This window comes from Carcharhinus amblyrhynchos, chromosome 4 (assembly GCF_965287045.1).
Source record: "Carcharhinus amblyrhynchos chromosome 4, sCarAmb.v2.hapA, whole genome shotgun sequence".
Lineage (NCBI taxonomy): Eukaryota > Metazoa > Chordata > Chondrichthyes > Carcharhiniformes > Carcharhinidae > Carcharhinus > Carcharhinus amblyrhynchos.
The window spans coordinates 53,613,702-53,626,283 of record NC_137327.1 but is presented as its reverse complement, the minus strand read 5'-3'; the positions used below and the strand labels follow the sequence as shown (position 1 = coordinate 53,626,283).

Sequence of the window (12,582 nt, the reverse complement as noted above, 5' to 3'; positions counted from 1 at the left end):
TATTTATGGTGAGGGATTCAGCAATGATAATACTGTTGGATGCTATAGGTATGGAGATGATCATTGCCCAGCCTTGGTGTGGTATGAATGCAACTTGCCACCTATCAGCTCAAATCTGAATGTTATTCAGGTTTTACTATTTGGCTGCAAGGGTTGCTGGGTGCATTTAAATAGCTGTCCTTTTCATTGGTTGTGTCTACTGGTTCTGGCACGTTCTTTAGAAGTAGCCAGAAACCAAGGCCCACTTGTACCATCCCAGTCCTCAATTAAGAGCAATTAATGGAATCAACTGGAGAAGCACAAGGACTCAGAGAATCTGGAAATTTCCAGGGCTTCCAAGTAGCTGGGAATTTCTATCAGTACTTTAGCAAAGAATACCATTGAATCCCTACAGTGCAGAAGGAAGCCATTCAGCCCATCAAGTCTGCACCGACCACAATCCCTCCCAGCCTCTATCCCTTAGCCCCATATATATACCCTGCTAATCCCCCTGACACAAGGGGCAATTTAGCATGGCCAATCTACCTAACCTGCATATCTTTGGACTGTGGGAGGAAACTGGAGTACTTGGAGGAAATCTATACAGACACAGGGAGAACGTGCAAACTCCAGTGACCCAAGCCGGGAATCGAATCCAGGTCCCTAATGCTGTGAGGCAGCAGTGCTAACCACTGTGCTACCGAGCCACCCTACTATCACTACCAAATCAGTCAAACAGGATTACATGCAATCAATGTAGTGGGATGTTGTTTAATCAGAGTTTAAGATGGAAATAACTCACCAGTTATCCAGTAAGAAAATATGATTGTGACAGTTATCAAATACTGATTTGCATCAAGCAGAAAAGCTGGCATGCATAAACAACTCTCTCCTTCTTTGTCCACTTTATATATAATGTGAACAGTTGAGGCCCTAGCACAGATCCCTGTGGACCCCACCAGTCACTGCCTGCCAATCAGAAAAGGACCCATTCATGCCAACATTTTGCTTCCTGTCTGCTAATCAGCTTTCTATCCATCTCAAGATGTTACCTACAATCCCACATTCTTTAACTTTGCATAGCAGTCTGTTACGTGAAATCTTGTTGAAAGCCTTCTGAAAGTCTAAATAAACCACATTTGCTGATTCTCCTTGGTGTACTCAACTAGTTGCATCCATGCTAAATTAACCCTAGTGTCACAGGGATTAGCAGGATAAATGCATGGGGTTACGGGAATAGGGCCTGGGTGGGATTGTGGTTGGTACAGACTTAATGGGCCAAATGGCCTCCTTCTGTATGTAAGGATTCTATGAAAGAATTCCAATAGATTCATCAAGCATGATTTCCCTTTTGCAAATCCATGCTGACTTTGTCTCATTATACCACTGCCTTCCAAATGCTGAGTTATGAAATCCTTGGTAATGGACTTGAGCAACTTCCCCACCACTGACGTTAGCCTCGCCAGTCTATAGTTCCCTGTTTTCTCTCTATTTCCCTTTTTGAATACCAGGCTTACATTAGCTACCCTCCAATCTGTAGAAACCAGTCCAGAGTCCAAAGAAATTTGGAATGGATCACCAATGGATCCAGAGCCACTTCCTTAAGTACTCTGGGATTATCAGGACCTGGAGATTTATCCACCTTCAATCCCATCAATTTTCCCAAAACCGTTTCTCTAATGCTGATTTCCTTCAGCTTTTCACTAAAACTTGTTTCTCTCAGAACTTCTGGTACATTGCTTCAGTCTTCACAAGGAAGACATGAGTAAAGTATGAATTTAATTTTTCTGCTATTTCTCTGATCCCCATTATGAGTTCCCCCGTTTCTGACTGTTAGGGACCTACCATTGTTTTTGTCAAATCCTTCCCTCTTTACATACCAATAGAAACTTTTACAGTCAGTTTTCATGTTTCCCACTAGCTTATTTTAATACTATTTTTTCGGAATCAATTCCTTGGTCCTCCTTTGCTGAATTTTAAACTGCTCCCAATCCTCAGGTCTATTGCTTTTTCTTGCCAATTTATATGCTTCTACCTTGAATCTAATACTATCTCTAATTTCCATTGTAAGCCATGTTGGACCACAATTCCCTTACCACTCTTGTGCCAAACAGGAATAAACAACTCCTGGAGTTCACCAATTTGTTCTTTAAATGCCTACCACTGCCTGTTCAGTAATGTTTCCCAGTTCATCGTGGCTTATTCATGTCTCACATCATTATAGTTATCTTTATTGAGATTAAGGACCCTAATCTCAGAATCAACTACATCACTATTCACCTCGACAAAGAATTCTACCGTATTAAGATCAGTTATCCCCAAGGGTTCTCTCACAACTGGATTGCCAAGTAATTATCCCATTGCGCAACATCTAATCCAAGATGACTTGTTCCCTTGTTGGTTCATCAACATATTGTTTCAGAAAACCATCCCCTATGCACTCCAGAAATTCCTCCTCTATTGTACTGTACCTTGCATTGGTTATTCCTGCATTTGTCCAACTATGATCCATGGTTTAAGCTAACAAACATGACCTAAGAATAGTTAATTATCCCACTAGCCTTTCTATTCATGGCCCCCTTCCCAAGTGAGGTATCATTGTCATCGTTTAAGAATTATTTTTCCGCTAGCTTCGTTTCTCTGGGAATGCAACCATAGTAAAAAGTCTGACAACACCAGGTTTCAGTCCAACCGATTTAACTATTTAACAGACTTTTTACTGTGTTTACCCCAGTCCAACGCCGGCATATCCACATCAATGCAACCATAAGCAATTTTTGGTAAAAGTAAGCACACAGCACCAACTCGTTCTTTTCAAATTAACATTTATATGCCCATGTACTTTCACCGTATTTATAATTCCTACCAAAACAGCACGGACATTCATCACAATCCCTGCATCTGTTTTCAGAGGCTGTCTTATTTATTCCGCAAAAACTTTGGGATCGAATATCTCAGTTGCCTGCCTGCAGTAACCACAAAGCCGCAATGGGTGGCGTCCGATCATTATTTCGCATTGGCATGCAGCGGTGAGTGGGGCAGGTGAGCTTTGTGGAAAGGTAGAGAGGGTGCTCTAGGAGATGTGTGATAGGACGGTAGCACGGAAGACTGGGGCATTTACACATGTTATCCAATAGCAGCTGAGTTTCGAAGTAGTGGGGCAGCGACAGGAAATATCATCAGATTTTGACAGAATTTATAGGAAGTGAGATTGGAAACCTCGTTGCTAGCCATTAGGAGCTTATCTTGTTGGACAGGAGACCGAGAAAAGAACAATAAATTTAACAGGTATGTTTGCAACCCCCCGGATTTCCAGTCAAGAGAAACAAATGGAGTCAAATCAACTGTGAACAAATCCATCTGGACTGAACTGCAGAACTCAAAGAGGCCTTGCAGACAGCCATGCGTTCAATCTTTCTCAACAAACTCTTCAGATTATCTCATTGTCAGAAGGAAAACAGTCCACCAGGAAAGCACCGACATTCTCTCTTTGAGTTTCTGCTAATGTTAAGGAGTGTGTTTTATGTAAAATGCGATGTTTGTTGTGTGACAAATGTTCTCAAATATTAGTACCTATATTTTTTAAAAATTAATTCTTGGGACGTGGGCTCCACTGATAAGGCTGGGATTTATTGCCCATCCCCAGTTGTTCTGATGAGTTTTTTTGTGGAATCTCGGGTAGGTCAGACCAGGTAAGCAGAATAACTTTCGATCCCTAAAGAACATTAGTGAACGTGTTAGGATTTTAGAATGATCCATTAGGGAAGCAGCACGGTGGCACAGTGATTAGCACTGCTGCTTCACAGCGGCAGAGACTCAGGTTTGATTCCCAGCTTGGGTCACTGTGTGGACACGTTCTCCCCATGTCTCCCACAGGCTAGATGCTTTGACATGAACAGGCACTGGACTGTGGTAATTAGGGGAATTTCACAGTAACTTCAGTGCAGTGCTAATGTAAACCTTACTTGTGACAAATAAACTTTAGTTTTACAGTCACTTTTACTGATACGAGCATTTGGTATTTTCAAGTTTTTTTAAATTAGTTATTTTGGTCAAACTGTCAGTGGTGGGATTTGAACTTCTGATTACACTATTGTGTAATCTGACACGCTCAAGCAGCAACACTTTATCGCCTTTGTTTAGCACCTTTAACATATCGCAACATCCCAAATTTCAACAAATATAAACACTCCAGTCAAAATCTCAGATATACACATCTGTATTTTGTCAACATCACACATCCTTCTATTATGAATGCATCAAATGCTAAACAAAACTTTATGATTATGTAGCATCCTTATCATAATAAAATGTAATTTATGCAAGTTCTTCAGTGTTTCCATGAAACTTTGCCACTGTCAGCAGATGATCATGCTCACTGCTGCAGAGGTGATCACGTACATCTCTCCTTAACTGTGTGTGGATGTGACAATCTCATCTCAGTCTCTGTTGGGTTGGCACAGTGGTTAGCGCTGCTGCCTCACAGCACCAGGACCCAGGTTTGATTCCCAGCGTGGGTCACTGTGTGCGGAGTCTGCATGTTCTCCCTATGTCTACATGGGTTTCCTCCAGGTGCTCCGGTTTTCTCCCGCTGTCTGAAAGACATGCTGGTTAGGTACATTGGCCGTGCTAAACTCAACCTCAGTGTACCTAAACAGGTGCTGGAGTGTGATGACTAGGGTATTTTCACAGTAACTTCACTGCCCTATAAATGTAAACTTATTGTGACACTAATAAATAAACTTCAAAAAACTTTCATGACTGGAAGAATAAGTAATTCCAATCTTCATATCCATTACTGTTGTGCTTCTCTCTCAGATGGAATACATTCCCAAAATCATTAGCCTGGCCGCAGACATTTACACTCACCTCAGAAAAGTGAAGATGAACAAAAGCCAGTGTCAACGCCTGCATTCCCGGATTGAGATGCTGATGGTGGTGGTGAAAATGATGCAGGACTTGGAGGAACAGGATGTCAGCAAAGTCCTCAAGGAATTGAAAACTACGTTGCAAAATGCGGAGGGTCTGGTGAAGAGCTTCACCAGCTGGGGAAGTATCAAGAAGCTTCTGAAAGCTTCCAACGCCCTTGAGAAATTTCAATACATCAATGACCGTCTGAATGATTCGGCCCAGCAGCTGCTGCTGGTCCTAACTGTCAGCTTCTCTCGAACTTTTGAAGAGGAGATCCGGAAACAGGAGGATAAGCGGGACCAAGAAGAGGATGAGAAATCTCTGAATCAAGTCAAAGCAGCAAATCAAGGTAATAACTGGAAGTGAGAGTTAGTATAAATCCATATCACTAACTAAGACCAAGGAATCACCTGATAAATAGTATAAAGAGAATCTGTACAGAACGGGAAATAGGTGACTGAACCAAGCAGACTAATTCTGAACCAGTTAATTGAATTCATTCAGCCCTGTTGTCACTGTTAAGCTGTGAGACATGAATTTAATGATAATAATCTCAAAGGCTGAAGATTATGCTCTTTGCCAACCTTGCAAATTGCCAGATTCTGCCTCACCCTGTCACCCCTTTATTTTCCCTCCCCTTTCCTCTGGTTAAACCCAGCCCATTAGCTGTCGTTTACGTATTGTATTTATACATTCACATAAACATATCATTTACACCCAGCTTCATATGTACAGTGCACAAGAATATATCCAGTGTTGCTCCTTGCCTGCAAGGAAAGTGCGAAGGGTTGGGGCCAGGGCTGCAAGGGTGGATCCTGTGAGCTTCCCATCCAAGGGATGCATTACCTTAAGGTTACCAATCATCTCCTTCCAAGATCATTTATGGAAATGTTGAAAAGTATAGATTTCAACACCAGACTCCGCATGGACTTTCCCCATTTACACACCATTTCTGTGTCCTGTTTGTTAGTCAGGTGATTGAAGGCATTCAACTGTTACGCTGGAAGACATTCTAAAGTTTATATAAACAATATCCCCACAGATCTGCATGATGAATGTGACAACTCAGCAAATTCACCAATTCAGAAGAGGCTGGAAGAAGTAGCAGCAGACATTAGGGAGATCAAGACCATGATGGTATCCAGTGAGTAATATTAAGCCTTTATGAAGAGGTCACACAATCTGTTTTTAACAAGTGGGACTAATGGGAAGAAAGATGAACTGAAGTTACAACAGGTCAGTACAAGGTAGATTGCCACAGAAGTCAAGGAAGCAGCTCACTATTACCTTCAAGGGCAATTAGGGATGGTCAATAGTTCTGGCCCAGCCAACAACATCACGTCCCATCAATGAAGAGAAAAAAATAGACCAGCAGGCTGTCTCCTGTTCTTAAGTTGTTAGTGTCATTTCTCATGTGCAGTTGCACCAGGCAATTACACCTTTGTTAGATAACCCACCTGTGAAGCACCTGGGAACATTTTACAAAGTTAAAGTTGTTGGACATGACAGTACTCAATGCTGTGCCACAGCTTGTTTCCAGGGCTGGTGCAACCATTAGGCAAACTGGGTGGTCACCTAGAACTGAAGCAAAATACTGATGAACTATTGATGGAACTGCATCAGTAACCGAGTGTATGGTGTCGAAATTTGCTGATGACACCAAGATTGGGGGAACGGCAAATTGTGCGGAGGGTGTGGAGAGTCTGCAGAAGGATCTAGATAGGCTGGGCGAATGGGCCAGGAAATGGCAAATGGAATTTAATGTTGGCAAGTGTGAGGTGGTCCACTTTGGTAGGAAGAACTATTACTTACGGGGCAAAAAACTGCAGCAGGCGACGGTGCAGAGGGACCTCGGGGTCCTTGTGCATGAGTCGCAAAAACCCAGCTTGCAGGTGCAGCAGGTGGTCAGGAAGACGAATGGGATGCTGGCCTTCATAGCGAGGGGGATTGAATATAAAAGTAGGGAGGTCTTGCTGCAGCTGTATAGGGCATTGGTGAGGCCGCAGCTGGAGTACCGTGTGCAGTTTTGGGCGCCGCACCTGCGCAAAGATATTTTGGCCTTGGAGGGAGCGCAGAGGAGGTTTACTAGGCTGATACCGGAGTTGAGGGGGTTGAGCTATGAGGAGAGGCTGAATCAACTGGGCTTGTACTCGTTAGAGTTTAGAAGAATGAGGGGAGATCTCATTGAGACGTATAAGATGATGAATGGGATGGACAGGATAGAGGTGGAGAGACTCTTCCCGCTCAAAAAAGACAGTAGGACTAGGGGGCACAGCCTCAAGATAAAAGGGGGGCGGTTTAGAACGGAGTTGAGGAGGAACTTCTTCACTCAAAGGGTGGTGAATCTCTGGAATTCTCTGCCCGTTGAAGTGGTGGAGGCTGCCTCGCTAAATATTTTTAAGACGCAGGTTGATGGGTTTTTGATAAGAGAGGGGATTAAGGATTATGGGGAGAAAGCGGGAAAGTGGAACTGAGCAGCGACAGATCAGCCATGATCTTATTGAATGGCGGGGCAGGCTCGAAGGGCTAGATGGCCTACTCCTGCTCCTATTTCTTATGTTCTTATGTTCTTATGTAAACACACAGGCTTCAGCAGTGGGAATGAATGGTCTAGATTGACTGATATATGTATCCACATGCACGGACATATAGACTCTCATAATCGCATTACATCCTTTCCCAAAATTTAATATATTCTTCATTTTGTTTATGTGATAATTTTACAAATTTGAACATTTACATGGCTGTTACAGAACTGAGAACCAGTAAATAATATCAAACATAATTTAATCTTGCCAATTCTATCTTAATGATTATTTGTGGAGTTGCCGGTGTTGGACTGGGGTAGGCATAGTAAATAGTTTCACAGCACCAGGTTAATGTCCAACAGGTTTATTTGGTAGCATGAGCTTTTGGAGCATGGCCCCTTCATCAGTGAGTGAAGAGTTCAGTTCACAAACCGGACATGTATAGACACAAACTCAATTACAAGATAATGATTGGAATATGCAAGTCTTAACAGATAATCGAGTCCTTAGAGGTACAGACAATGTGAGTGGAGAAAGGGTAAAGCACAGGCTAAAGAGGTGTGAATTGCCTCCAGCCAGGACAGTTAGTGAGATTTTGCAAGCCCAGGCAAGTTGTGGGAGTTACAGATAGTGTGACAAGAACCCAAGATCCCGATTGAGGCCGTCCTCATGTGTGCAGAACTTGACTATCAGTTTCTGCTCAGCGATTTTGCATTATCATGTATCATGAAGTTTGTCTTGGAGAATGCTTACCCGAAGATCAGAGGCTGAATGCCCTCAACTGCTGAAGTGTTCCCTGACAGGAAGGGAACACTCCTGATTGTTGAGCGGTGTCCATTCATCCGTTGTCATAGCGTCTGCATGGTAGCCAAACTGATAGCCAATTTCGCACACATGAGGACAGCCTCAACCGAAATCTTGGGTTCATGTCATACTATCTGTAACCCCCACAGCTTGCCTAGGTTGCAAAATCCCATTAAATGTCCTGGCTGGAGACAATACACACCTTTTTAAACCTGTGCTTAACCCTCTCTCCACTCATATTGTCTGCATTTGTAAAGACTTGTTAAGACTCGCATTCCAACCATTATCTTGTAATTGATTTGTGTCTATATATGCCCTGTTTGTGAACTGAACTCTTCACTCACCTGATGCAGGGATAATGCTCTGAAAGCTTGTGCTGCCAAATAAACCTGTTGGACTTTAGCCTGGTGTTGAGAGACTACTTAATGATTATTGATAGCATGAATTGCACATAAAACCATCCAGTAATTGTTTGTACAGTAGTACATCATGTGAGCCATTATGCACATTATATAATGCACATTTCTTCTAGTACATATCCTGTGAAATAGTATCATTATATTCTCCTTTCTCATGTAAAATAAATCTGTAGTTATAAATGCAGTGTTTTCTAATATTAATGCAAAATATTCACTTTCAGAAAGTTAATTGTGCTGGGATTGATGGGGTGCACAAGGCTGCCTAGGATGCTTAATACTCTTGTACTGGCCCTCCATGCCTTTGCTTTGGTTGCCGAAGTGGTTACATAACAAATTGAGTCAAATTCCAGTTCTTTTGTAGAGTCTGTTTTGTGACCAAGAATCCCAATGAATAATGTAGCATTGCTAAATGTAATTCATTGGATTGAGTTATGTATGCAGCCATGTTCCATACATGTGTGTGCATGCATCCACACACATATGGCCACTCTGGCAGATGAATAATTGACACCTATTCCAGCATGCACACATATAGGAACATATGGATATCAGCACACAGAAACACACACAGACACACACACACACGACACCCCTCTGACACACATCACAAACATATGGATACACATCACAAAAATAGAAAGCTATCCCAACTTCCATCACACCATCTACCTATGCTCATACCTGTGCCTCCAGAAACACATACGTCATATTCAATGATTTGATTAATCTGTGTTTGATTATGTTGGTCTATTCAGTGATCTTTGTAACTGTAATCGATGTGAGTGGACCTAGGGAGAGCTAACTATACAGTGAAGCTGATAGACAGAAAAGAACTTGGGCAGAATTTTGCCAGGATAGGGCCATAAAATGCAGAGACACACTCAACGCCATTGACTTTGATGGGAATGGACAATCCTACTCGTAGGAGGGATGATAAAATTCCACCTCCTTATTCCAACAGAGACCATGTGTGCATAGAAATCCTATACGTTCTGGGATATTTTAATGTATGTTATAATAAACTATTTGGATTTAGAACTGGAGTCAGCATTGTTGTGAGATAAATCAAATATATAATTTATACAAAAACCAATGAATGCATAACACCACACACACTCCCCCATATACCAATTTGCATATACCTACCCACAGCAACATAGAAATTCATCGACTTTCTACCTTACCTGCACCCCTGTTTTCTTTTCATATTCCCACAGACAATCAGTACAAATACTACAAAACCGGTTTTTATATTTTTACCAGCTACCTTGTTTGTTGCTCCTTTCCAATTTGTTAACACTTCCACCATTGTAATTAAAAATGAGAATTCACCACCTAAGTCAATAACAACAGTTTAGGCCTTACGATGTACATATGCCTCTGACTCTTTCATCCTCCTTATCCACCCACCAGCCTCCTGATACAATTTACCATTTCTATTCAGTTGACAGTGACCTGCTATCACATGACATAGCTGCAGTTGCCATATAACCCTTGACACAGTTTATCACTACAAAATCTATGTAGACATAAATTCATCTGTTGCACATTGCAGAAGGTAAAATCTTGGAGGCAAGTTTGGGATATGTGGTGAGAAAGTGAGTTGATTTTTTTTCTGTAATCTCATTCTTTCTGCCCTCTTCATTTTCTTTATGAATACAGACAAAAAGACAGCCTCCTTTTCACAGCAGTATAAGATCCGGGAGATTAACATGATGGAGTTGCAAAAGGACAGTAAACCTTTCCTGATAACTGACACATCCAAGTATTACAAGGGAGTGTTCTTGAAACAGTCTGTTGCGATTAAACGCTTTATTAGTGAGTCTGCTAATATAAAGTGAGTACAGATTGCAACAAGCATAAGTTATACCTCCTTCCATGTTTCAAGTATAATTACCAAAGTAGCCAATGGGTATGTAGTGCTGATAGTACTGCAAGTATGGGTGGTACAGTTAGCCACTGGGTAGCAATTGTAGGCAGTGAAAGTAACCACTTATCAACAAGTCTGGGTGGTACAGTCATCCAATAACAGCAAGTGTAGGTTGTCCCATCTCACTGTCGATTGACAATGAGTTTAAATGGTGTTTTCAGCCAACAAGCAGTAGATGCTGTTACCCTGTAAACTATTGGTAATAACTGCAGATTATTTAATCTAACGACATTTTATGAGGTTAAAGATTCAGTCAAATTTAAGGTTTGAGGTAATGGCTGGAAATTCAGAGCTCGAGAAGCGTGAATAGCAATGCTTCACATTGTTTTATGCAAAATATGCTGATAGACATAGTATGGTTAGAGCATTATTGGGTCTACAGTGTTCTGAATGAGATGCTATTGGATACTATATTATCATTTTCAGGAATATTGTGCTGTATGGATATAAAGTGTTGCTTTCAACTTAGACAAGCTATGAAGATGGTTTAAATAAAACCCAAGGGGTTAGATGAGCTAGATCCTCCTTTAAAAAACTTCTCTCTCATTCTCTCTGCCTTTTCTAAGAGGGTACTGAAGATATTAATGAAATACTATACAGAGGATGTTAGATATGGGAGTGGGACTAAAGGATTGGAGGATTCTTAATGTTATACCTTTGTACAGAAGAAAAAGGGAGTGAGAGTAATCTGTAACCATTTAAATCAGTGGTGGAAAAGCTACCAGAGACCATTGTTAAGAACAACATTCATTCTTACATCCTTATATATCTAATACTCTCTGTACAGTGTTTCACTGATACCATCTTTTCAGTACCCTCTTAGAGAAGGCAGAGAGAATGAGAGAGAAGTTTTTTTAAAGGAGAATCTAGCTCAATTAACTCTGGCTCTATTTAAAATATTTTCATAGCTTGTCTAACTTGAAAACAACACTTTATGTGCATACAGTACAACGTTCCTGAAGATGATAATATCATGTCCAATAGCATGGATTAATCAAGTTCAGGTCAAATTATGTCTGGTTAACCTGTCTGAGTGTTTTGATAACTCAGAAAAGTGATGAAGATAGTGTAGTTGCTGTTGTATACATGGTGGCATTTGATAAAGTATCATGTAATAGACTTATTTGAAGAACAAAAGCATGTGGTATTGTAGGGGCTGTGATGACCTATGTACAAAATTGGCTAGCAGATGAGGAGAGGAGAGATGAGAGAGGAGCGGAATTTGGATGTTTTCCTAACTGAAATTCAGTGCAGTGGAGTCCCCAGGAATCAATGTTCGGACAATTGCTTTTCATTGCTAACCATCTGAAATTTGGCAATGTTGTAACTAGTGAATGTGATAGACTTCAGGAGGACATAGGCAGACTGTTGAAATGGGCACAAACGTAGCAAATGAAATATAGCATGGAATAATATGAAGTGGTGCTGTTTAGGAAAGATAACCTGCAGACAATATCAAGTAAATGGAATTATTTTGAGGAAGACTGAAGAGCAGAGGGACCTAGAGTGCATATTTACAAATCTTTGAAGGTATAGCAGTTAATAAGGTGAGGAAAGTGCTTAGTTTTACAAAAAGGACATTGAATACAAAAACAAGAAAATCATGCTCAACCTTTACAAATTTCTGGTTAATTGGAGTATTGTGTACTATTCATAACTACACAATTTAGGAAAGATGTTAAAGTGTCGAAGAGGGTATAAAGGAGGTTTACAAGGATGATATCAGGGATGAGGGACTTCAGCTATTTGGAGATTGTTCTTTATAGCCCAGGGGACTGGAAACCTAATAACTTTTCAAAATTATGAAGGGTTTTGACCCCATTTGAATTGGAATACATATGTGCCTGACAGCCTGCTACTTTGTGACAGAGATCCCAGTATAAACTCTTTCCTCTGCCAAGTGAGTCATCAGCTAGAGGTCAGATTTAAAATAATTGGCAAAGGAATTAGAGGTGAAATGAGGAATCGTTCACACAAAGGGTTGTTAAAATTGGAAAGATATGTGAATCAT

The 12,582-nt window shown here is 41.0% G+C and overlaps 1 protein-coding gene across 1 annotated transcript in view; it reads left to right on the top strand.

The window, feature by feature from the left end:
* The first annotated feature begins 3,120 nt into the window (after window positions 1-3,120).
* Window positions 3,121-12,582, top strand: part of LOC145342023 (mixed lineage kinase domain-like protein) — a 29,866-nt gene continuing 20,404 nt past the window's right edge. Inside the window, exons 1-4 of the mRNA XM_080187164.1 lie at window positions 3,121-3,267; window positions 4,798-5,239; window positions 5,933-6,034; window positions 10,304-10,478. Of these exons, the coding sequence (XP_080043290.1) occupies window positions 4,798-5,239; window positions 5,933-6,034; window positions 10,304-10,478 (719 nt within the window). The 5' untranslated portion in view covers window positions 3,121-3,267. The remainder of the gene's footprint in view (window positions 3,268-4,797; window positions 5,240-5,932; window positions 6,035-10,303; window positions 10,479-12,582) is intronic.